This window comes from Lampetra planeri, chromosome 29 (assembly GCF_965212315.1).
Source record: "Lampetra planeri chromosome 29, kcLamPlan1.2.h2, whole genome shotgun sequence".
Taxonomy (NCBI): Eukaryota; Metazoa; Chordata; class Hyperoartia; order Petromyzontiformes; family Petromyzontidae; genus Lampetra; species Lampetra planeri.
Window position 1 is genome coordinate 7,416,797 of NC_136135.1, and position 25,891 is coordinate 7,442,687.

The window sequence follows — 25,891 nt, forward strand, 5'->3', positions numbered from 1 at the left end:
GGCGCTTTAACCCAGCGTGCATGTGGAGCGCGTAATTAATACTACAATTTAATCAGGTCATCAACGAAGGAAATGTCTAGAGCTTCATCCTCGCTTCTTAGAGCGATGAATCTGCAGGTAAATGATTTAGCGCGCTCCCCGTGCGTGTTTCCACACGTGCCCGCGCGCGTGTATGTGTTCACACAAAACAAAGACAAAGATCCCCCGTATAGCCTTAACAGACTGTCAGGGCAAGTGCTGTTAGCGAGCACCTATGAAGGCCAGAACGGCACACGAGGAGGTTGGTGGCCAGCACCACGTCCAGCGCCTTTGTCTCCACAGCGGTGATGTTTTTACACACCGCACCATGTTCTCATTTGAGGCTGAGTCAACCTCGGGGAGGCCCAGGACCGGTTCAGATAATCATCACCGATGTTGGCCGTGAGCGGGAATTGAACTCGGGCCGCCAGGTTCGTAGTGCAGCGTAGCGCTAACCGCTACACTACTGCTCCCCACACACACGCGCGCGCGCGCGTGCTTGTGTTGCGAATGCGTGTTGCCCGTGCACGTGCACGCTAATTCCCTTCCCACCCACTGTAATAACACGCGTCGTTGCTCGGCCTTTCCCATCGATTTGTTGTGTGAGCGGTTGAGCCGGCAACTGCCTCCGCTCCGCTGCTGTACGTACGTTGAACTTCTGTCGCACCCTACGTACAAAGCCGACCGTGCCAATCAGAGGCGCGTGGATATACGTTGAACTTCGCTCGCATTGTACGTAGCCGACCGTGCCAATCGGAGGTGCTGTTGGGCGACCGAGCACCGCGCAGGGTTTGCCATCGGGCCTATGAGCAACCATTTGTATTTCCATCCTTACAGTGTGGGCACGAACGTGAAGAGTGTTTTCGTATTGATTATTTTAACTTATTAACCCTTTCCAGTGCTAATATTGCGGGCTGAAAATGTATTCGACGCCAACAACAACTTTCAGTGTAAACTGTTGTATTTAATTGAACGCGTAGGTTTTTGCAGCCGGCGTTATGATTCGTAATTGATTTTATGGTTAGGCCGTGTAATGATCTGGCAAAGATTGTCTCTTGATTTACAGATTTGAATTGGAGCCAAACAGAATAATTTTTCACATGGTAGTGTTTAATGACGTGCCAATAATTGTAGTTGCAATTCACCGACGAGTTGAAGGACTCTTCTGTAAGAATTATTCCGGTGAGCTGAAACAATTATGTCTGGCGAAGCGAACGCTCTCACACGCGACATTATCATTTGTTTGGTTATGTCAGGTGGTGGCGGGTTTCACGACAGAAAATTGGCCAGATTTTTAAGTGGCGTCGCCCAAACTCAGTTCTTTAATCAACATTCAGCTTTAGCTGTGTTTATTGTGCTTCTCCAAATAGGGGAAACTACGAATGTTGGGACCTTGGCCATTTTTTGGTATAACAACAGGAAAGTCTCACTGACTCAACATGTTTCATTCAGCAGGATCCTGCTAAGTTTCTTAGTCGAGGGTAACACTGCTATGTGCGTTGTTCCCGCTTGTATAACTTGCGGGTAATTAAAACATTTGGATTTTGACGCTGGCACGTGTGGCCTAATCTTTTCTAAATTAACTTAATGACCCCCATGGGAACCAGCGGCTCAGTGGTAGAGTGAGTCGCTCACAATCGTAAAGTTACGAGTTCAATTCCTGGTTGTATGTTGACTCAGCCCATATTCCCTCAGTCGGTAAACTGAATAATGGTGGCTTGGGGAGGCCTTCATCCAGCATTGGATTGATCTTGACTGGCTATGATATGTGGTCTGTCAGCCGTGTATCATATGGTGTACACGGTGTGCGGTGGTTGGGTATAGTGTTTGCAGTGTGTCTCGAGTGTGTGTGTGTATATGGGGAGCGGTAGTGTAGCGGTTAGCGCGCTGCGCTACAAACCTGGCGACCCGGGTTCGATTCCCGCTCACGGCCAACATCAGTGACGATTATCTGAACCGGTCCTGGGCCTCCCCTAGGTCGACTCAGCCTCAAATGAGTACCTGGTGCGGTGTGTAAACATCGCCACTGGGTAGACAAAGGCGGCCGGGCGTGGTGTTGGCCACCCTCCCCCTCGTGTGCCGTTCCGGCCTTCATAGGTGCTCGCTAACAGTCTGTTAAGGCTACATGGGGGGTCTTTGTCTATGTGGTGCATATACAGGTTCATCTCACAGATGGTACGAAGCAAAGCCACGCGTGACAGTTGCCTGCCGAGTAGTGCACACAGTACTGTACACAAACAATGTTGTCCCACGTCCGACCGCATCGCCGCATATGATGGAATACAAACCTCACATAGAACATTTTGGCTAGAAATTGGTGAGCCGCGTATGCGCCAAAACGCACAAACCGAAGTCGCGTTCGGTGCCACTTAAATGTTCATCAGTGACACGTTGTGCCTGGGAATGTGTCTGATTATGGAGTTCCCAGTCGTTTGCTCATGCTGTGAACTTTGTGCGGGATATAACCCTGCATTACGCGTGTCCACTACCCATTGCAGGGCAGCGGAGGCAGTAACGCAGGGAAGGTCCGACTCCATTCTCTCCTTCCACAAGCAAGAGAAGGGCTTCCTACAGAAGGTAGATTTCTGACCACACTAACATATGATCACACATTGAATGCGGGATACAATGACAGCACTTGGGGATTAAGGCAACGATGGAGGTGGTGGTATATTATGGTGGTGACGATGTTGATGATGACGATGCTGATGATGTGTGTATACCTGCTGCTGTCGCGTGCATAGAATAACCAGCCCCCGGTGAGCCGCACCTTGTCGCAGTTGCTGCAGCAGCAGCCGCCTCACCGAGCGACACCACCAGGAGGTGTCCACCAGCAAGCGGAGCACTCGCCCTCACACCCCCCACAGCCGCAGCAACCACAACCGCAGCAGCAGCAGCAGCAGCCGCCCTCCGAGCCGGGCCCCCACCCTCTCCCGCCGCAGGAGAATGGCCCCGCTTCCGAAACGTCGGGCAAGGACGGCGGCGGCGGCGACGACTCGGCCGTGGAAAACGGGTCACAGGGACGCGAGACGCCCTCCAACCGCCAGAGTCCGCTGCTGGGGCCGGCCGCTGCGAGACCGCCGGCGCCGGCGGGGGAAGGCCCGACCAACGGCACGGAGGCGGCGCCCGCTGCGTCGTCGCAGGCCCCCGGGGGCTGCGGCGGCTGCGCGACGCCGGGGCACGGCGGTGGAGTGCCGGCAAACCAGGCGGGTGGCCCTCGTGGCCCCGGCGGTCCCGGTGGTCCCGGCGGCCCCGGCGGTCCCGGCGGCCCCTGCGTTCCCGGCGGGCCGTGCGGCCCTTGCGGCCCTTGCGGCCCATGCGGCCCCGGCGGCCACCTGCTGGTGGGGAACACGGAGGGGCTGTCGCTGGAGCAGCTGGAGCACCGCGAGATGTCTCTGCAGAAGCTACGCGACATCCAGAGGATGCTGTTCCCGGAGCAGAGCGACCAGGACTTCCCGCTGCGGACTAGCACTTCCAACTGGGGCCACAAGCCCAACCACGACGGCGTGGGCATGAAGAGGGCACCCGACGAGCAGCTGATGCCGCAGGGCATGAAGAGGCCCGAGGACCCGCTGCAGGCGATGATGTCTCAGACGCAGAGCCTGGGCGGCGGGCCGCTGGAGCCCGGCGCCATGCAGCCATCGGCCGTGCACCCCAACTCGATGCTGTCACTGCAGGAGCAGCAGCCCGGGCTGCACCCCGGGGCCCTGCTATCGATGCAGGAGCACCAGGCCGGCCGGGCCATGCAGATGTCGCCCGGCAGCGGGCAGGAGCAGATGACGCCGGAGCAGCTGGCGTGGCTCAGGCTGCAGCAGGAGTTCTACGAGGATAAGCGGCGAAAGCAGGAGCAGGCCGTCCACCAGAGGGGCTTCCAGGAGATGATGATCCTGCAGCAGCAGCAGCAGCATCCGCTGGGAGGGATGCCGAGGCCGCCGCCCCCTCCGTACCGGAACGTTCCGGGGGGGCGGTTCCCCGACGGTATGATGCCCGGCATGCGGGACCAGTTTGGCGACCCACTGGACTTCCCGGGCCCCATGGTGGCGAGGAGCATGGGCGGCTTCAACATGGGACCGAGGTTCCCTGGGAATGCCATGCAGAGGTTTCCCGGCGGCGGGCGGAGGCTCATTGACATGGACGGCCCCATGAACCCGATGCAGCAGCAGCAGCTGCACCCGGGCCTCGCGTGGCAGGACGAGCTGATGTCGGTGATGCCGGGCGGCCTGGGGCCTGAGCGGATGCCGGTGCCCGAGCAGCTGCTGCGCCAGCGGATCATGGAGAAGCGTGGGATGAGAGGCTTGGGCATCCCGGCGGGGCGAGGCATGCCGCAAAACCCGGACATGGAGCGGCTCTTCCACTCCCAGCGCCACCTGGATCCGGCCATGAACGCGGGGCTCTTTTCCCCCCTGCCTGGCGACCACTCGCCCGTGCCGCACCCGGGCATCGATCCCGGTGTCCTGCAGAGGGGCATGCTGATGAGTCCCAATATGGGCGGCCCTCAGCCGGGACTCGGTGGGCCGGATTTTGAGATGATCGGTCCTGCCCCGAGAAACCTCAATCTCATGTCCCCGCAGCAGCAGCAGCAACAGCAGCAGCAGCAAGCGATGATATCCCAGAAGCTGCGAGACTCCCTGCAGCAGATACCAGAAGAGGACATATTGCTGGGACCGATGGCGGAGAGCGCAGACCTCCTGATGCTGGCGCAGCAACACCAGCATCAGCAGCAGCAGCAGAAAATGCTGATGTCAGCGCAGCAGGGTCAGCACGGCATGATCATGTCGCCGCTACAGGACTTCCCAGGCGGGCCCGGCTCATTCCCGGACATCCTGCAAGGCATGGAGGCGCTGGAGCAGCAGTTTGGGCCTGACCAGGCCATCATGGGCAACAGCCTGGCGAGGCCCGGCCCCGTGGGCCCCACAGGGCCCATGGGTAACGCGAGCGTGGTGGCGCCGCAGAGGGCGCTGGGACGACGGCCCGCAAAGCTGCCATTGCCGGCTTCTCCGGGAATCGGGGCGATGAAGTCGCCCAGCCTGGGGCCCGTGCACTCCCCCGCCGTCAACTCGCCCAGCACCGCCATGGCCACCCCACCCAGCGCCTCCATGAAGTCCCCCGCGCAGGTCTGTGGTTGTTCACCGTTTCATTTCATTCAGAATTATAATTGGATATCTTTCTTTTTTTAAATTAATTAATTACTGTAAGTGGCCGATTGGCTCAGGCGGCTAAGGCTTTCACCGGCCCGCAATGACCAGTGTGGAGAAGTATGGTCAACTTACTTTGTTGAACCTGCACAGCGTGGAGTATGTTTGTTTAACTTCTTTAGCACCGTACTCATACCTGTCAACCTATACGGTTTGCCCGTCTTCTTGGACAGGTCCATATGGCATACAGCCGTTTCTGTACAAGAAAAAAAAAATTGTCTTTCTCCCTTGTGATGGGACTTTGTAGGATGAACGTTGAGATTTATAAAGGCACGGGGTGACCAATAATGTTTGCGAGCCTGCCGTAGCAATCTGTGCCAGGCCCACTTGACGAGGTTTTCGTGAACGGAGCCAGCTCGCTTCTCGGTGGTCGTCATGGGAACACGGCATTAACCAGCGTTTCATGTCTCGACCCAGGCACAGACGGCACTGGCGGCCTCTGCATCTGGGAGCGTGGGAGGTGGAGGCGGCGGCGGCGGAGTCGGCTCGGCTCTGAGTGGGCGGTCTCCGGCGGGCTCGCCCGCCCACCTGCGCTCGCCAGCCTCCTCCCTGCCGGCACCGTCGCCCGGTTGGGCCTCCTCTCCCAAGGCCCCTCCGCCGTTGCCGAGCCCGGGCGGCGTCGCGACGCACGGCAAGGGCCCGGCGAGCCACGGCGGGACCCCGGCCCCACCGCACACCGGCATGGATGCAGGTGCGCACGCTGCAGAGTCAGCAAAGCGATGTCACTTTTCTCCGACGCAGCGTCAGATTTCACGACGTGACGATCATAGCCGGTATCGGATGACCATAACGTAGTGAGTGTATACCGTATTTTCCGGATTATAAGATTGCTCTGGAAAGTAAGACGCACCCCAATTTTTTGTCGGTGAAGTTATACAAATCTGGTCACGCACGAACACACATGATACCGGATTATAAGAAGCACTCCCAATATTTTGCTTTAAAATAGAATGGGCGCAGTGCGTTTATAATCGAGACAATACGGTGTTTTTCATTACTTTATTGTACAGCGTGCCGAAGTCATTTCCCAAGTGAGTAACATTAAAACACAACTTGATCACACTTACATTGTTATTGTACTGTTAACAAGAATTATCTACACAGGATTCCCCTAGAAATTTTTTTTTTTATCTAAGTACTTTTTTTATTTGATTACGAAAAAAGAAATGTTACCTCTTTGAGTGAATTTTCGGGTCAAGTAATGGTCTCATTGTGCTGAATAATAGATGACACGTTTCACTCTAAGAATTGGATTGTAATTCAGTCGTCATTGTAAAAAAAAAAACACACACACAAGTTCAAAAGTGCATTGCTTGTTTTGCGGCCACGTGAAATACCACATGTAATATTAACGTGGGCTGTTTAATGTTTAATAGGATCTGTGTGTTGTGAATTTTTTCGTCAATAGTTTGGACAAACGTAGAGATGGAATATTTCAAGGGTGCACGTTGATTCATTCAGCTGATTAAATTTGTGTTTAGAGGTGGCCGAGGCGGCTATAAGGTTAGGACGCTGAGCCTGCAATAGCTAAGGTCCTGAGTTTTAATTCAGTCAGTGTGTCTGTGATTATACTGGGTTCTTGAGTGCATTGAGTTGATGGTCTCAGCCCCCATCAGCAAGGACTGCACACCAAAAATATCGCATCAAATTAATTTTTTTTTTACTTTGTTAGAATCCAGCTCTGAGAATTAAAATATCGGTTTAAATGTCATGCTTCGAACCTCATTCATATGCAAAGCGAATGGGGAAAGTGCCGCCCTCAACTGTGTTGAGCACATATTACGAAGCCGTTCTCCAATACGCACCAATTGCGTCGCTCTGCGAGAGATCCGAAAGAATTCTACGCATCCTGGCGTGACGCTGATAGCACAATCGTAATTAAATTGTGGAAAATACGACAAATTAAATAAAAAGAATCGTCTTTAATTCGCCCCCTTGAGTATGGCTGCATGCACTGATATGCGAGCACAGTAATACAATTTCGAGGATTTAATTATTTTTTACGTCTACGAGATATTAAAATGGATCGCGCGAGAATGACTTAACTGAGTTTCAAAAGGCAATATTTGAGCTAAAGTTGCGAACGAAAATTATCTTGAAAAAAGTAACTGTTGGCAAAAAAAACCTGAAGTTAAAAACACATAAAATCCTCACAGACCTAATTAACAGATGAAAGAAAACAATGATGACAGAAATGTAATAACTTTTTACGGTGCAATTTCAGAGGTCAAAGAGTTAGTTTGTCGAGAGCGGCGGTGCTGAAATGCGTGGGGCCGAGGTTTTCTGTTGCATCATCTCTGTGTACGCTCAGGAATTTAATGATGAAGTTAACAACCCCACGTAGCATTCTGTTCACTTACTATCCCAGACATTCATCCCGCGTCTGTAGGCATTATTGAAAAGCACTTTAACGCTCTATCCCAAGCAAATCGTCAAGCGGTCGTCTTTATGTGCATGCACTTATTATTGAATTCAGTACATGTGGTACGGACACGTGATAATAATGTCGGGTCCACAAGATCTGAAGTGCCCCATTGTCTGTGTGTTTTTAAGATTTATAGGCGACGTTTCAGGCAGTGGCCCCTTCCTCTATGGGAAACTTAGACGTGGTCACATAGAAGTACAGTACGACAATGGATTTTACTGTAGTCCTCTGCTACTAATAGCATAGCATAGCAGACCCCTATAACAAATTGGCATGCATGTTGATTGCCCATTGATTAACATCCACTGTGAAGGAGATGGCGCGGTGGCGAGATGTTAACTACCTCGCCTGGTAGAGAGGAGGTCAGGGGTACGATTCTGACGCCTGCTGTATATTTGGAGTTTGCATGTTCCCCCCGTGGTCGCGTGGATTTTTCTCCGGACCCTCCAGTTTTTCCCTCCACATTTAGAATCAAGACGCGTTCAGGGTATTTGACTGCTATAAATTTTCACGTGATAAACCACTTCGTTGGACGATCATTTGTGGCCTGGTCGCTTCTGAAAAAGAGCTATATTTGCTCAGTGGGTACACTACCTTGCAAAATTTAAAAAAATAGTTTTAGTTTTGCCATTTACAGTTATTACACCTGCAGTATTAACCAGGGGCGGCGGCCGCCGTGCCCTCGCATTCCGGCAACGAGCGGCAAACACGCCACGGCTGGGCCACACGCATCTGGTCGTCAACAACGCCAGTGCCTGTTCCCCGGCGAGTGCAGGTACCAGCCAGGCGGGGCAGCTGGTGAGCGTGGCCGGCCCCGCCAACTTTCCGTGCACAACCAAGGAGCCGCCGCTGCCGCCACCGCCCAGCTCTTCGCAGCATCCCCTGTCGCTCATGTCGCGGATGTCGCAGTTCGCGATGCCCAGCTCCACGCCGCTCTACCACGACGCCATCAAGACCATCGCGAGCTCCGAGGACGACCCCCCGGGGCCGGACCGATCGCCGGGTCTCCCGGCATTGCCGCCCCTCGCCGGTGAGTTAGGGGGCTTGCCACCTCCGGGACATACAGTCAGGAGGAAGAAGATTATCTCGCGATATTATCGGACAGCAGAGGCGAGAAATACGTGTACATTTATAGTCTGGAGTTGTGTATTATTATTATTATGCAACTGACAATAAAACGTAACTTTGATTGTCCCGAGAAGACTTGCACCATTCCCCCAGGACGAGCTTCCTGCCAAAAAGAGGATGATCCTGGGAAAACCAGGAGGGGTGGCAGCGCTGCTGGTGGTGGCCTTATGTGTGCTGGGTGGTAATCGATTGCTATGGAAAACCGTCTCCTGGAATATGATACTGAACAACGAGACAAAATAACGTTCTCCAGAAGATAAAGCCATCCTCCATAACTTTTGCTGAAAAACACAGGGGGAAAAAAAACTGCATTATAATCCGGAGCATACGGGAGCAGCATGTGGTATACATTCTTGTTTTTTTTAATGTGTGTGTGTTGCTTGCAAAGGTCCCGGCCTGAACACAGGACACATGGGGCCTGGCAGGATTCCTTCCCAGAATACCTTGGGGCCAGGGGCAGCAGGAAGCCCCCTGGGGATGAGCCTGGCGGGGCAGCAGGCCCTTGCCCACGGGCCCGGCGGGGCAGCCATGCTGTCCGCTCACAGCCCGGCCGGAAGTGGGCCCATGAGCCTGGGCGGCCCAATGCATCACTCCGAGATTGGGCCAGGTACATTACCGTGCCGTCTGATGCATTGCCGCGTTGTCCACGATAATAATGGTAGAATGATAATAATACTTGCACCTAAGTCTTGGAGGTGGACTGACTACTGTGCAGCATTTTCAGGATCTGCTTGATACGCATCGTTGGCTTTAGCCTTGATGACATCTCATTCTTGATTTCTACTGTGCCAATAGCGTAAGGAAACATCACTTTTTTATGTTTAAGCCGAGGGGAACCCCTGAATAGCAGCTTGATCCATCCATCCAGGAGTGTCAGATCCAGGTTCGGAGGTTGATGATCAGTGTATGTCAGCGCTTCCTCTTGGCACAAGCCGTCCCTTTAAGTGAGAAGAGGCATCATGCGCACATGCAAAGCTTCCTTCTGCTATTTCCTATTCCACAATTCAATGGCAATCTTCTTCCGCTGACATGTACCGGCAGGGAACAGCACAGGAGAGACACACTGAACCTTCAGCCAGTGCCTATTGCAATAAACATGTCCTAGATTTGTACACAAACCCATAACATGTTATAACGTATATAAACAGACCTCTGTTCTCCACATGTAAAGTTGTTTAAGCGAGCAAACTTCTGGACCGGTTTTTGACATTCCGGGTCTGTCTGCAAGAAGCAGGACTTGTTAAACGAATGTTGCTGGCTTTCCAGATGTTCATTTCGAGAGCGCTCCATCTGAATTTGATCGCGCTTATCTGAGGAGTTCTGTTTGACTTCAGAGGCACGATGACCCATGTCAAGGATGTTACCCTTTTATCGTGTGCTCCACGCTAAGCCGAATGGTTGGTGCACGCTTTGAATGCAATGCACCGTCGGCAAAATTAATTAATTTATTGAGCGGTCGCGCACAGATCATCGCTGTCGCCGTCGTCTTATGTCTGCGATGCTGCCGAGTAGAGCACAGTCCAGAATACGCGCTACTAACTTGGGGTGTGCTCATGATTTTCGGGTTAATCTGAAAAATGTCAAATAATTCTGCCTGAGATACTACCTTTTGGAGAATCCAGGAGGAAAAAAAAACAAACAAACCCCAGTGAAAGATTATTTCGAAAAGAAAGTGATTTGATGTCACTTCAGCTGTTTCCCCTTAAAATATGGTGTTGCGTGGTGTCGAGTTATATATCGGATTGTAATCTGAAAATCCGAGAACAGATCCAAAGCTTTCCCTTAAATGCGAAGATCTGAAACGTTTCATCCTGAAACTCATACCGAGTGCTGACCAATACGTACAGAATTGTTTTGTATAATATCTCTCTACAATCTCTCTCCGCACCTCCGATTAGTAGAGTTGGCTACGTACGGTGCGAAAGAATGTCAACATACATCGATTCGGTGATCTGATCTCCCGTTTGTAACAATGCACGCTATGAATTGACCTGACTGTTCTAAAATATTTTTGAGACTTGGAGTAGCTCTAGTGCATAAACATTCGTGATGTGCTTGTGCAAAATCGGCCAACAGTAAAATTTGCCCAAGCTATTGCGTGAAATCCACGGTCCACACAATAAAGAATTGGCTCGTGTTTCAGGGAATACCGAAACGTGTGCGTTGGTACAAATCGGAAAGATCTTGAGCTCCTCTGTCGTGAACTTGATGCCCCGCTTGTTAGGTCGTCCGGTTAAACCTACATCGTTTTTTTTGCTAACTCCGAACAATAATTTAGACTTGTGCAGCGCACTTTCCGTTGACGTGCGCACAGGGACTTTGCCGTGTTTCCGTCACGCGGCCGAGCTCCGTAATAGCCGCGCCGTTTTCACCGTCGTGGCTGACGACGCAATCGTCTCTGCTGCGATTGTGCCGCACGAGCAAGGGGAGGAGCATGTGGCAGGTTCACCGATAAGCGCTCTCATGACACTTTATCTACAGAAGGAGCGATGGCCGCGCCACGCCGACAGGGCCACTGTCTCCCCCCGGTCCGCTGAGACACGCGCAAGCTCGCAGAAGCACGCCGGCAGATATTTGATTTCGTTTCTTCAAGGTGTGCAGATTGCCCGTTAAGCAGGGGATGACAGCATCGTAATGCAATTTCCATTGGCTCGAATGGCAGGCTGCTGTGCGTGGGCGTGCAGAACTGGTCGAAATGTGAGATGTATTTTGCCGTATTCTGCGGGTTATATGAGACGCTTTGGAAAGTTGAAGAGGCACCCCCAACGCTTGTGCCCGGTGTCAATAAGGTTAAACACGCCTGGTCACACGCACACACCGAACGAATGATAAGACACCCCCTACAACTTTTGCATTTAAATACAATAAATAGTGCTTCTCGATCTGGAGAATACAGTTATGTGCTTATTTAGGTATCCGCAAGAAAGGTAGGTTATGGTAATTAAGCTGCGCTTAAGCAGTCCGTTTGTATTGAGTTGGGTCATTGCAGTAATACATCAATCCCTATGACCCTTACTCATTTAAACGTTTGTTCTGAACCAGGATTTTTGGGTGTATGTCTAATCGTGCTCCGTGTTCAATTACAATCTTGAGCGAGCCACTATATTTATTTCAATATTTTTTTTTATATTTTACTAGGTAAGGCCCACTGAGCTATGTAGCTCTTTTTCAGAAGCGACATGGCCACAAATGATAGCTCAACGAAGTGACTTATCGTGTGGACATTGATAGCAGCCAAATACTCTAAACGCATCTTGATTCTAAATGTGGAGGGAAAAACCGGAGGACCCGGAGAAAAATCCACGCGACCACAGGAAGAGAGACATGCAAACTCCAAATATACAGGCATCGTCAGGGTCGGGATCGAACCCATGACCTTGTGTATACCAGGCGAAGTAGTTAACATCTCGATTTAAAGCTTTCGTGACTGCAGGGATTCATCTTCTTGGTTCTTTCGGTAAAGTCACGTAGAAGGAAAATAATAAAAATAAAACATTATAAAATAATTCTCACGACGTTTCGGCCACAACGCAAGCAGCCGTCTTCAGGTGGAGAACAGGTCTGTCAAGTAGACAGAGTGGCCGAAACGTCGTGAGAATTATTTTATTATGTTTTATTTTCATTATTTTATTATTTTCCTTCTACGTGACTTTACCGAAAGAACCAAGAAGATAGTTAACATCTCTCCACCATGGCACTTCGCTGACGACGTTCCGATCTCAAGGCCACGTCTCGCACCAGCGCTTGCGAACGTATGAGCGTCTTGCGTGACTGGGACTAACGTCGCCGTTAAACCCCGCCCAGCCCCACCACGTGTGTGTGTGTGTATTTGCATGCGTGTTAGAGCTTGCTAACCGCTTGATTGGCATGCTCGCAAACTTGCACAGCCAAAGCTGCCGCCGCGTTTATTTTTGTTCAACCGAAAACCGACACGAGTGCCGCCGGTGAAAGCGTGCGCGTCCGCGGAGCGAACGATGGATCGCGTGGTCAACCCCGCTTGTGTGTGGCACGGCAGTGCCAGAGCGATCCGCCAGCTCGCGGTCAAAGGCAGCCGTTAATTTTGACCGTTTGTTGCCATTCCAAAAGAATTGCCGCGTATCTTATCAACGCGGCATAGGAGAGAAAAATAATGAAGAGTATATGCATTTGTGCAGCCAGCAAGCAGCTTGATCGTGTCAACAGGTTTCGAAGCCTCGGGTCAGAACTCAGAAAGTCAGTTTAAGGTGTATGCAATACAAGAAGTCCGTTTCTGCATGTTAAAATTCAATTTCCTTTTTGGCTATCGATCTTTGGGCATTTTGAAACGGATAACTTGTCCGTCTGTTGCGTATTCAAAACAGACTTCCCGCCCTGTTAATGATGTATTCGTAACCCATGCACCTCCAGCACGGCGCACTGTGAGCTTTTTGGATCCGACATCAGGTGATCATGAGCATGGCATTACATGCATGGCACCACACGCTCAGCAGGAAACATTTTTATCTGCATACCTCTATGCCAGGGATGAGTATTGGAATCAGACGTTTCTGATTTAATATTTTATGGGAAAATGTCTGAAATTTTCAGAATTGATGGGCGTTTACGTTATGCAATAGTTTCATGTGGTAACAAGTGACATGAACCAGGAATGCGACATTTGCCGGGAGGAGCGTGGACGTGATACTTTATAAGTGACGTCACTTCTTCTGACGTCATATTTTCAGATCATCAGAAACAATTTTTTATCCACAATTTTACGTGTCTCGGCCTGATTTTTTTTTTTTTACAAATTTATGAAAAAAATCTGGAACACGTCCCCTCCTCTACACCGTCATGATTTAAATGTTCTCCAGTGGTCTAGAGACAGTGCGCAAAAGGAGGTAACATCCTTTCAATTCTTTGACTATTTTTAGCAAAGTTTTTTTTCAAATCAATGTTTGTTTTAATGCCTGTGTCCCAGCTGGAGTTTCACTAACGGTACATTATTTGGCTCAGCCTATTTTCAAATACACAGCTAATTTGTAAAACTAATTTATGAAGCCCTGCAGGGGCTAGACATCCTTCTAAATTAAATGAATGCATCACACAGTCAAATAGATGAATATATTGTTCCATTCCTGTGTAAGCTCAACTTTAATTATCATGATAAAAACAGTCAAATTGAATTCCTTCTCGAATGAGCTTTGAGGCATTGGCGCTCATCTCCCGTTTACAGCCCTGAGCCAGTGGTGACAACTCCATCATCCTATGGCAGGGGCAAGTCTATCCATAGGACGACACCCACTGTTGACTTGCCCACGGCCTTGGGGGATGATGGGCTGAGTCAAACCCTCACCCAGGATTTGAACTCGCATCATTCCGATCGTGAACCGCTGAGCCCACTGTCACTGCGATGACGACCATCACGATTATCGGGCAATTTCCATCCACTGCTGGCTGATCACGATGCATTGTCGCCGCGGTCGTAATAGTTCAAGCTCTCACATGCACACCTCTCCGTTCACTCTTCCGCTAACGTGCAATCGCTGGCAATGTAAAGCCTCCCCTACTTATCCGCACCCTCAGGGGTGATACTGTCTATTTTCGGTCTCTTTACCATTACATCCCGTTTCCTGCTGAACAACACGCGAGCAGCAATTATTTAGAATCTAATTAGGAGGTGATACATCCACTCAGCTGGTAGAGACGCTAGGGGGAGAGAGAAAAAGAGTTGGAAATTTTAATTACTTGTTTAATAAGATGACGGTTAATTGGATTTTTTTTCCTCCTTTGCCAGTTTTAATGAAATTATTTTCCTGCAAACATAAGCCCCCACTACAAGTGTGTAAAAGAGATTGTCATGTTCCCCGCATTAGCTTTTAAACGTTGTTGCGTCTCGTCACACCACCATACGCGCTCCCCCCGGTTGGGATAAATTAATAATGGAGCAGCCGCAGATGCTGATTGGAGGTCACTTTGGCGCTCAAAGGATGGAGGTTTAGGAGACAGTTGCCTAGGAAGCATGTGGGAATACAAGATTTTCCCTGTGCCCATCTGAAATTCTAAGGGAGAGTCAATCTAGTGTTGCCTTACGTCTCGGTGGTGAGATGTTAAATGCCTCGCCCAGTGTACAGCAAGTCATAGGTTCGTTCCTGACCCTGACGTCCTCTGCTGCTAATAGCATAGCATAGCCCTGCAGACCCCTATAACAAATTGGCATGCATGTTGATTGGCCATTTATTAACATCCACTGTGAAGGAGATGGTGCAATGGTGAGATGTTAAATGCCTCGCCCAGTGTACAGGAAGTCGTAGGTTCGTTCCTGCCCCTGACGCCTGCTGTATATTTGGAGTTTGCATGCTCTCCCTATGGTCATGTGTATTAATCTCCAGATCTTCCGGCGTTTCCCTCCAATGTTTATAAGCATGCATTTGAAGTATTTGACAGCTCTACATTTCCACGTGATAAGCCACTACGTTGAACTATCATTTGTGGCCAGGTCGCTTCTGAAAAAGAGCTACATAGCTCAGTAGGCCTCACCTGGTAAAATAACAAAAAATCGTTTCGTTCATAGTTTTAGTGCTCTACCACGTCCCATACAATGTGTCTTTAATATGTATTTGTATTTTCACTTGTCCAGCACTTACAGAAAAGGGTGGACTGGGAGGGTATTGGGCGGGCGGTGGTGGGGATGATAGTTAATGGTTTGGGTACAATGTTTTGTTTGTTTTATCACGATCGCTGAACGCATTTTAAAAAAGTGGCGGTCTTTTTAATGTAAAAAAAAACGCCACTTTTTTCAAATTTTCTTGCTGTGGTTTTCACACCTGATGATAATTGCTTGTGTTGCAATCGAAACGTCGTGAGAATTGTTTTGTTTTATGTTTTTATTATATTATTGTTTCCTTTCTACGTGACTTTAGCATTCTTAAAGTAGTGAATACGCCACTGGTGGATCTTAGGGGCATGGGGGCATTGGGGCCGAGCGATTGCAACCCCCACCCCTGAGACCCTGAATATATATTGGTATTTGTACTTTATTGATATTCACCAGAGGAAATACATTGCTCACGTTTTTAACGTAGGGCCCCTACTTAAAAAGCGTGACATTTCGAGAGCCGCGTCTTACGCGCTCCTCCAATTGGTCACGACAACTTGGGAAAAGTGCCGACGGGAGTGAATTCCAAGGTCGAGTAGTGCGAGGGAAGAAGCGGACGAATACAACGTCGCGACCCTGCAAGTTTCTCTCTGTGCGTGTGTTGGTCGAACACATTGGCCCATTTGGCGCAAAATGACATCCTGGCTTGCTCGATTCTACGATACAACGCAATTGGATTCAGTTTAACACGTAGGCTTTCGCGACCAAAATTATTCATAATCAACGTTTTTGGGTTTAGATCGCGTTATTTATAAATGTGGTGTAACCCTCCACCACCCGACACGGCCAATCAGCAAAAAAAAGTGTCACGTTGACAAAAGACAAATAGTTCACTACTTTAGCCCACCGGTGTGTTGAAGCGTGAAACCACAACATTTACAATTTAAAATTGTCAACGTGACACTTTTTTTTGCTGATTGGCCGTGTCGGGTGGTGGAGGGTTACGACACATTTATAAATAACGCGATCTAACCCAAAAACGTTGATTACGAGCAATTCGATGAATATTTTCGGAGTTTAAATTAAACCGTATCTCAAGACGCCAAACAGAATTGCGGGGCAAACGGCGTGCGTATGCGTAATGAATTTTATTCTTTTGGATAATCGACTGTCAGTCTTGGGCAGAGAAGAGGAAGGTCTTCCCTCTCAGCATTATGTTGTACAGCTTACGTAGAGGCATTTGTAGATGCTGTATAAACTCACGTGGTGTTCTAGCACTGTTGGAATCTATATCATCCGCTGTAGACTCTCTGGGAATAAACTGGCACGGGAGCCTGTTACACTCTGCCCTTGTTTTTCCACACCTCACGGATTGTTCAGCCGCTCTCAGCAGTTGTGATTTAGGAAATCCAAATGAGATGTTCTCTTGAGCTTAGAGTGGCAGGGGTATTGAAGGTCAGTGCTAACCTCCTGTTTACTTTGCTTTGACCCTCGTTCACCCGTTTGGCTGTTATTGGAAAATGTGTTTTGAATATATATTGTGCTTTTCACATATCCAGCACTTTTGGCCGGCCATCGAACAAAGGCGGTTACTTGCATCGCACGCTTTGAGCTACGCTTCTGAGGCCGTCTGGAACGCTTGGCTACATACGGTGTGAAAGAAGCTCAAGATACATGCATACGTACATAGAATTGAACTCCAAGTGTTCCGTTCATGCGACGTGTGAATGGGAGTGGTGGTCCCACTTCACTGTGTGGCTGTTTTCCCATGGAAATCCCCTCCCCAGATGTGTTGGGAGATGACCTGTTGGTTCAAGGGGCTTCATGGCTGCCACCCAACACGAATAGAATACCGGTAACAACAACCAGCAATGAACATCAAGTTCTGCTCCGTTGAACGCTCAAAAAGCCATGAAATACGAGTTGGTTTTCCATTTAAACGTGGCTTTGTACCAGCTCGTAGGGCTGAACATATTAAACGAAGACGTATCTCTTTGAACAAATATCTGTAAAAATGTAGACATATTGTAGATACAACAGACGACGTTGCAGCAATGGTCCTTCACCAGCACAACTGTGAAGGTGGCGAATCATCCCCCCCCCCCCGTCCAGGTGACTTTGAGTGGTGTCACATAACAAGGTCACGTGACAAGGTCACGTAACAAGTGCACGTGACAAGGTCGTGCTTGCGCTGAACTCACCGAGCCCACCCCGCTGGGCGAAGGACTCGCCGACATCTGTGAAGAAGAGCTTTATAGCTCATCGGATTCCTCCAGTTTAAATACATATTTTGACTCTGACAATGCTGACACGTTTGTCTCTCTCGTCGCGTTTGTCTCCTCCCCACTCCCCTCCTGTGTATCCCCACAGGATCCGCCTTGGCTGACGCCATGATGGCCGCCCGCCACCCCCAGTCTCTGCCCCCCTCTCGCCTGGGCCCCCCTCTGCACCACGGCCAGCCACCCACCGTGGCCAGCGGCCTGCACTCGCCGCATCCCCCTCGCATCCCCATGGGGGGCGCTTTCCCCGGTCCCGGGGGGCCCGGACCTGGCGGGCTGCCCTTTCCCAGCGAGGGCATGCCCGGTCCTCCACCAGGCCCAAGCCTCTCCCCAGACATGATGGGCAGCAAGCACATGGGGCCGTCCACTGGTAAGAGACTGGGGGGATGGCGGTGGTGGGGGCACTTAGAGAGTGGGGGCAGCACTTGTTCATCGGTCTCTTTCCCGAGGCTAAACATGTTAACCTTTTCCCCTTCCGATGATGTACGTGGACCCAAACAATTACGATGATGTATGTGTATGTCATAATATTTTTTGTCCCGATTCTGTTCTGATGATGTACGTGTACATATATGTTATTGGACCAGAACCCGGGGAAAAAATGAAATAACTTCATTGGTACCGAGGCTCCCCAACAAGGCCATGCGAGAGGGCGCATGGCACAATTTGGCGCCAGCTATTGTAGAGTGCGGTCGTGTCGCTACAGTTCAACGCAGTCAGGATAATGTCTTTAAAAACGGCGGCGCTACGCCTCTATAAATAAAATTAGCTCCGAGACGCTTGCGTGTTCCGAGATTTGGCGGTGAACGGGACACCCACCATGTAACTTGTAGATGTCTCAGAACGGGAAAGGGTGAAATGAAGACACAACCCAAGAAACATGTTAATCAGCCCTAACGCTGCCCATGAGGCTCAGGAAGTAGAAACCGTTCTAGGGTTTGCTGCCTGCCTGAGGCCTTCTGGGAAACGTCCCACTAGGCACTTAGGCTGCTGATGGACTAAAGCGTGGTTTATTAATCCGTGAAGAGAAGTACAACTCTTGGAATGTCAATGAGTTTACGTGAAATTGTGCGCACCGTACACACACGTGTTGAAGTCATGAGGCACACGAGGGATCGTGAGATTCACAGTGATCAATGCAGTATATCTTCAAGCAGTGATGTGAAGCATCTTAGATGGCGTGCTGTGGACGTCATCAGCCTGGTGATTCCCGCTGCTGGATGAAGGCATCCTCCATTTTTTTCTATTCTTTCCTAGCCATAGACTTTCATAGAGACCCGTAGACTCGCATAGAGGCCCATAGACTCAGACAGGGACCCATAGATTCACACAGAGGCCGATTTACTCGCACAGAGACCCATAGACTTGCACAGAGATGCATGTACACACAGAGACCGATAGACTCGCACTGAGACCCACAGACGTATCTGATTGGTTATTGTCAGTCTAACTTATCACGAACGGGTGAAGGGCTCCCCCATCTTCTTCCATTAGCTCTCCCTGCCCGGGTCCGTTTGTGGCCTCAGAACTCATTGAGTGTCATCTCGCCACGATTGACGGAATCTCACAATTGTGTGCGGGTCTTGTGCCCAGAAACTAAGTATGGCAGAGAGCAGGCGAATAACAGCTGTACTTTCGCCTCGAAAAAAGTCGTTCGTGGGTTTCATCCTGAACCTTGATGCCTGTATATTTGGAATTTCCATGTTCTCCCCGTGGATTTTTCTCCGGATCCTCCGGTTTCCCCCGCCACGTGTAGAATCAACATGCGTTTAGAATATTTGGCTGCTGGAAATTTCCACAAGATATGCCACGTCCCTGAGATATCATTTGTGGCCGGGTCGCTTCCGAAAAAGAGCTATTTCGCTCAGTCAGGCCTTACCTGGTAAAAAAAATAGTTTCGTTTATCATTGGTCCAGTAGTTTAGGGGAGGATAAGCTCTGGGCCAAGCGCTGGGCTTTATACGATTGTGTGGCGCTGACGAGCTAGTGGCTCGTTGTGGCTTGTTTACAACGCACAGATGAGATGCGTTCCCATTGCCATCTGGTGGCAAGGCTTGCATAGCGGTGGGGAATGGCTGCAGATAATCCGAACAGCTTTCAATACAGAACCATAGCCATGGTCACGTGCTCTGGGTGCTGTATGTGTAGATGTACTTCAGCCACTCTCCTGCTCTTATTGTTGTGTAATCATCAGCCATGGTCAATCGACTGCTGGATGAAGGCCTCCCAAAACTGCCACCACCACTCACGGTCCTGCGATGTAATAACCCGACTGCCACGTGCACACGAACTGATTCCTTCGCTCCATCTGTCCGGTGCACGTGCTCTGAGATGCGATCTACGCCTTGGCTGACTACGGAATGATTCTGATTATGATGACAGCGAAGCTCCTCTTATCCCCGGTGATGTGCGTGGCTGCTATTGCCACAGTGGCGAGATGTTAACTACCTCGCTTGCTATACAGGAGGTCATGGGTTCGATCCCGACCCTGACCCCTGTAAATTTGGAGTTTTCATGTTCTCCCCGTGGTCACGTGGATCTTTCTCCGGGTCCTCTGGTTTTCCCCTCCACATTTCTCATCGAAAAGTGATGAGGGTATTTGGCTGCTAGATATTTCAACGTGATAAGCCACTTCGTTGATCTGTCATTTGTGGCCAGGTCACTTCTAAAAAAGAGCTATACAGCTCAGTGGGGCCTTACCCAGGTAAATACAACATAGTTTAGTTGTCCACTTTCGTCTATGGAAATTACCCCTGTTATGCGTGGATAAATGTGGATAAATAAGAAGAATTTTCCACCACTTTAGGGGTCACTCATCTCATCGGTGGACAGCTGCGGATAATAGAATGAATTTCTGCGCTCCTAGGAGACCAATTCCGACGGCTTCTTATCAGTGGAAAAGGACGGATTGCCAGAAGAAGCGATGGGCACGTTGCAGGATTTCCCGTCGATCCATTTGGAGGCATGTATGAAGGAAGGATGACATGGTTTAGAATGCATCGCGTCGTATACGAACCACTTGCACTAAAAGTTGCCTTGCGGCAGTTTGGTCTCGTCGCTGATTATTTTCGTCAGTTCAATGTTGGTGCCTATGTCCTGGGTAAAAGGCGCGGAGTGCAATTCAGACACCCGTTGTCCTGTGTTCATAGTGGATCAAATATTTGTTTTATTATAATTGCTCGTGTTACTGAATGTGACGTGAACAGCGCCGTGTGACCAACAACTGGTGACTTAATCTAGAGAACACTGTGGAAAGGATTAGAACTAACCTTTTATAGAGCCAGCCCTATCCTTTCAAAAGCACCGACGCAAACGAACGTTCAGTGCTGGAACGACACGATGGATAGTTTTGCCTTTTGGTTGTTGTTTAAATCACAGTTGTACATCATAGGTCCCAAAAAAAGCCCCAAAACGCCAAGCAGCCAGCAACAAATGGCACTATTAAAATCGTGAGAGGTAACAGTTATTTGCGTATTTTAAATTGAGCGAGGGACATGAGATCTTGGGGGGAAAAAGAGACTGTGAGGAGTGAATTCCGAAGTGGAGCAGTGCGAAGGAAGAAGCAGAAAGAGAGGTGAGGAAACCTGCAGTGTGGTGAGTGGGTGAGTGGGTGAGTGGGTGGGTGAGTGGGTGGGTGGTGGGTGGGTGAGTATTTTGACCTCGTGGGAAGCTGTAGTGTAGTGGTTAGTCCACTGCGCTACGAACCCGGCGACCTGAGTTCGATGCCCGCTCATGTCTAACACCACTGGCTTATCATCTGAACTGGTCCTGGGCCTCTCCTAGGTCGACTCGGCCTCAAATGAGTACCTGTTGCAGTATGTAAATATCGCCACTGGGGAAACAAAGACGGCCGGGCGTGGTGCTGGAAACCCATGCTCTCGTGTGCCGATCCGGCTATCATAGGTGCTTGCTAACAGCACTTGCCCCAGCAGCCTGCTAAGGCTATAGGGGGGGATCTTTGTCTTTGTTGTGACCTAGAGTATGGTGGTTGAACACGGTGTGGTGGAACAGCCAGTGACTGGTTGACCCCGAGTCCTCAACACGTGTGGAGGAATCAACGAGAAAAGTTCACGGGAAAAGTAACCGTGGTGGTAGCGATAGAGTAGTGATAAGTTGACTCTACCACCGGTGAGTGCTGGTTCACCAATCAACCTGGCAGCTGTCCGTTATTCACAGCTGCAGATGTATTCATCATAGTTCACTGTGCATTTGATCGGCTTCCTCTCTTGTTAGCGGCGATTGCCGTACGTATGTTGAGCTTCTTTGCCACCGTTTGTAGCCAACCTTGCTAATCGGAGGTGCGGGGGGTGGGAAGACTGCAAACTAAACTCAGCAGTTCTGACACAACCCTGCGTGGTGGCGCGCGAAGACGTGAACATCTGCTTGGCAAAGGCCGTGCGGAGTGCTGCTCAACCGTTGCCCATTACACAGCGCCCAGCCTGACTGACGCCAGGCTGCACCTCTCAGAGATAATGAGGCCACGTGTCAAGGAAGTCGCCGGAACGAGGTTAATTAGAAGGAAAGAATCTCGCGAGAGATTGCGGATGACGCGCGAGGCGGTAAACGCGGCGGTATTTAGAACATCTACGGCGGTTTGGACGGATTCCAGCGCGCTGCTCATGTGAGAGATGTCCTGACGTCAGATTCCCCCCCCTTCCCCACCTGCAATACCCCTCCCTAACCCAACAGCTTGTGTGGCGTTTCTGGCAATGACATTCCTTTAGCAGAGCGTCGTCGTATGGTAATATAAATGTTGCAAGGGAAAAAAAGGAGCGAGGAATAACTGGGAATTTATATTCTTGGTTCTTTCGGTAAAGTCACGTAGAAGGGAAAGAATACAATAATTAAAATATAAAACAATAAAATTCTCACGACGTTTCAAAATAAAAATTTAACTGGGAAGTTGTTAAATTTCGATTTAAAGCTTTCGTGACTGCAGGGATTCATCTTCTTGGATCTTTCGGTAAAGTCACGTAGAACGTTCTACATGACTTTACCGAAAGATCCAAGAATATGGGAAGTTGTTGTTTTAATCTCGACGCTTTATTTAGTTGACTCCCCTTTGTTCGGGAAAGCGGTAATCCGCTGCTGTGTGATGTGCTTTGCAATCTGCGGAATGAACGATGACCTTGATTTTAAAAAAATTGAGCACTTTCTGTTAAATGTGGTTTCAAACTTGTTATTTTTTTAAAGTCTCGCTATGAAATATGCGATTGTACATTTTGAGTTAGTGGTGCGCCTCAGGCTGTGGGTCATTTGTGTTTGGCAACTCATTACAATTGCAATTTTCAAATAACGATGCAATGGAGTTAAGTGGCTGGGATGGCTCTGTTGGCTGACGCCAGCTCTGGGAGATTAAGTCCATGAGATCTTGGGCTTTAGCCTTTGCTTACCATTCCCAGTAAAAGTAAAACAATATATATATAACAACGTGCATACATGTCTTGAGTTTGATGGCAGTTCAATTTACAAGTTGGTTGCAATGTTATTCTGAATTAATATTTGTGCTTCATTCAGTCATAAGCTGCTCATCTTCATCATCAGCCATGGTCAATCTACTGCTGGATGAAGGTCACCCCAAGCCGCCGCCAACTTTCACGATCCTGCGATGTAATAATACAACTTTCACGATCCTGCGATGTAATAATACACCGAGCGCCCGCACACGAGTCGCTCTCTCGTCTCTCCCGTCTCCTCGGCGGACGAGCATCTCGGACGCGTTCCGTCACATTGTGACCGGCGGTCGTCGTTCCTTGTGGCCTTGACGCGTTCCTGCCTGCTCTGATGGTGCAAAACTAATCATCTCGGGGAACACAACAAGGGGAATCTTAAACTTGGGGAGAAATTAACATTTTAAGAAATTGCATTTCACAGAGCAGGACCTTCACTGACGGAGGTGTCCCTTGTTGTGATTTTTACGTTTCATTTTGAAGATGTTTGCAAACTTGTGGCTGAAAATAAGAGTTTAAAGATCTACTTTTAAAATCGATATGAGATGCACCAATGGAATAAGACGGTGTGGGAATTCCTGTGCTGTCTGGGCCTTGGGCTAATTTTGATCAGAATGCTCTTTTCTACTATTTTAAGAGGTCTGACATCTAAAGTCCAGAAGCACAGTTGATTGGAAAAAACTTTAACCTGTACTATGTTCTAAATACTCGGTGGTGTTTGTTTGCCAACCTTAATCTGTGCATGCAATGGAGCCACGTAGATTGCAGCATTGCTATAAGGTGCTGCAAAGACTGTGGTTATGTTGATGTCATACAGAGCATTATGAAAGGATGGCTGTTGCAGAAGCTCTAGAGCAATTAATGCTGAATGTCAAATTTGCATAGTTGTGGTGGCGATTTCTATGTTAGGATCACAGAATAAAAAGTCGCCGTTGTAATCTCACTGTTGATAAAAGCCATTCCGCTTTATATTGGATTAACATTTACATTCGCGACATTTATTGTATTTCAGATGGACTTTGTGCCTTGTGCATTTCACTATAAAACTCAGAACGGGAAAATTACAGTATTCAAAAAGAGCCAAAACACGGGTATAATTACCGCAATTTAAATGTACCACTTGCAAGTGAGGCAGCTATTTTTTCCCCCAAAGTAATTGAAATCTTAATTACAAATGGAGACAATGGAATAGCAATTGTCAGGCCAACCTTTAAAATATAATTGATGCCTTCTGTGGGTTTATGCTTTTAAATGGCAGTCTAATGTCCCCCCCCCCCCCCATGAAACAATGTCGTGCCGCCCCATTCCCCTTGATTACCGCACACGTGGCTTGCCTTGCCACCAGCCCAAGAGGATGGGGCGCCGCCGTGGCGAGATGTTAACTCCCGCGCCTGGTATACAGGAGGTCGTGGGTTCCATCCTGACCCCGACGCCTGCTGTATATTTTGAGTTTGCACGCTCTCCCCGTGGTCGCGTGGATTTCTCTCCGGGTCCTCTGGTTTTTTTCCCCCTCCACGTTTAGAATCGACATGCGTTGAGTGTGTTTTGGTTGCTTTAGATTTCCACACGATACGTCACTTGGTTGAGCTGTCATTTGTGGCCAGGTCGCTTCTGAAAGAGAGCTACACAGATTAGTTTAGGTGGAATAAATTGACGTCGCATCAAAAGAGTGGCTTCATTTACCTGAGTCTTAAAACACAAACGAGTCTCAATTAAATCTTGACTTAAAGCTTTCGTGACTGCAGGAATTCATATTTTTGGGCCTTTCGGGAAAGTCACGTAGATAGAACAATACAATTATAAAAATGAAAATTAAGTGAATAAAATATAATAAAAAAAATTTAATTAACTTTATTTTCATTTTTATTATTTTATTATTCTATCTACGTAACTTTACCACAAGACCCCAAAAATATGAGTCTCAATTAACTCCTTGCCTCTGGTGTGTCGCAGTTGACCCAAAACTCGGGTAAGAATTACATAAAACATTTAATTTAATAGCCATTTAGCCTGTAACTATTTCGAGCAGTGGTCCACTTAATTACAGTGTCAATTAAACACAATGCCGTGCACACACTTGGCTGTTGAGTGCTGTTATCGTGAAGCCCTGAAATTGCAATGCAGTTTATTTACCTGCACTTTCACTTTGCCAGGCGCTGGTGTTCAGCACTCGGCCAGAAAATGGGATGGGCACATCCTAGGCTCTGGCATCTACCTCTCATTAAAGCAACATGTGTTAAAAATGTAACGCATATACACACGTAAATATGAAGTTAATATGTGCACAGGTAATATTGTTATAGAAATTAACGGAGCCGCTTAGCTGTCATGGAAATGTACCATGAGATGTGATGCCTAAGGGTTTTTTTTTTTTTGCATCATTAAATTCAGGGCCACATTTGGTCGATTGAGAACATTGCCAGTGTTTGGCGATGGAAGATGCAACCAAATTAATCCTGAGAGCTCGTTAATCGTGTCGATGTGTACTTCGGCCGTCAGGCCCTAGCGCTAGGTGGTGACATCGTCCTACTGGTAACGCATTTGCTGCTTGCTCCAAAGGTTTGCGGTTCAAGCCCAGGGCCTGCCCTCGTTAATACCGCCGGTGTTATTCACCTTAAAAGATTGGACATTGATGCTCCCGTGACGTTCGCGAAAGAGTAGGCCATTTGTGCCCGTGTCATCATGGTCTACATTTTGCCAAAAAATTGATACATTTAAATACTCACAAATGGCCTTATTAGGAAAAACCACGGAGCGGTATTGCCAGCCGCTGCTGAATTCACCTTGTGGCACACAGGGATAGCTGCCACTGGGTGGGGTGGCTTCCTGGGCTAGACTGCC

At 49.0% G+C, this 25,891-nt stretch overlaps 1 protein-coding gene across 6 annotated transcripts in view; it reads left to right on the forward strand.

The window, feature by feature from the left end:
* The window catches only part of BCL9L (BCL9 like), an 82,375-nt gene that overhangs the window by 50,360 nt on the left and 6,124 nt on the right, over nt 1–25,891 (forward strand). For 2 of the 6 annotated variants that reach the window (XM_078608207.1, XM_078608210.1), the window contains 8 exons: nt 2,517–2,595; nt 2,763–5,132; nt 5,631–5,904; nt 8,414–8,668; nt 9,155–9,373; nt 17,693–17,971; nt 20,467–20,562; nt 23,118–23,240. In XM_078608207.1, the coding sequence (XP_078464333.1) occupies nt 2,517–2,595; nt 2,763–5,132; nt 5,631–5,904; nt 8,414–8,668; nt 9,155–9,373; nt 17,693–17,971; nt 20,467–20,562; nt 23,118–23,240 (3,695 nt within the window). The remainder of the gene's footprint in view (nt 1–2,516; nt 2,596–2,762; nt 5,133–5,630; nt 5,905–8,413; nt 8,669–9,154; nt 9,374–17,692; nt 17,972–20,466; nt 20,563–23,117; nt 23,241–25,891) is intronic. The other 4 variants (XM_078608209.1, XM_078608211.1, XM_078608212.1 and 1 more) reach the window with 4 other exon arrangements.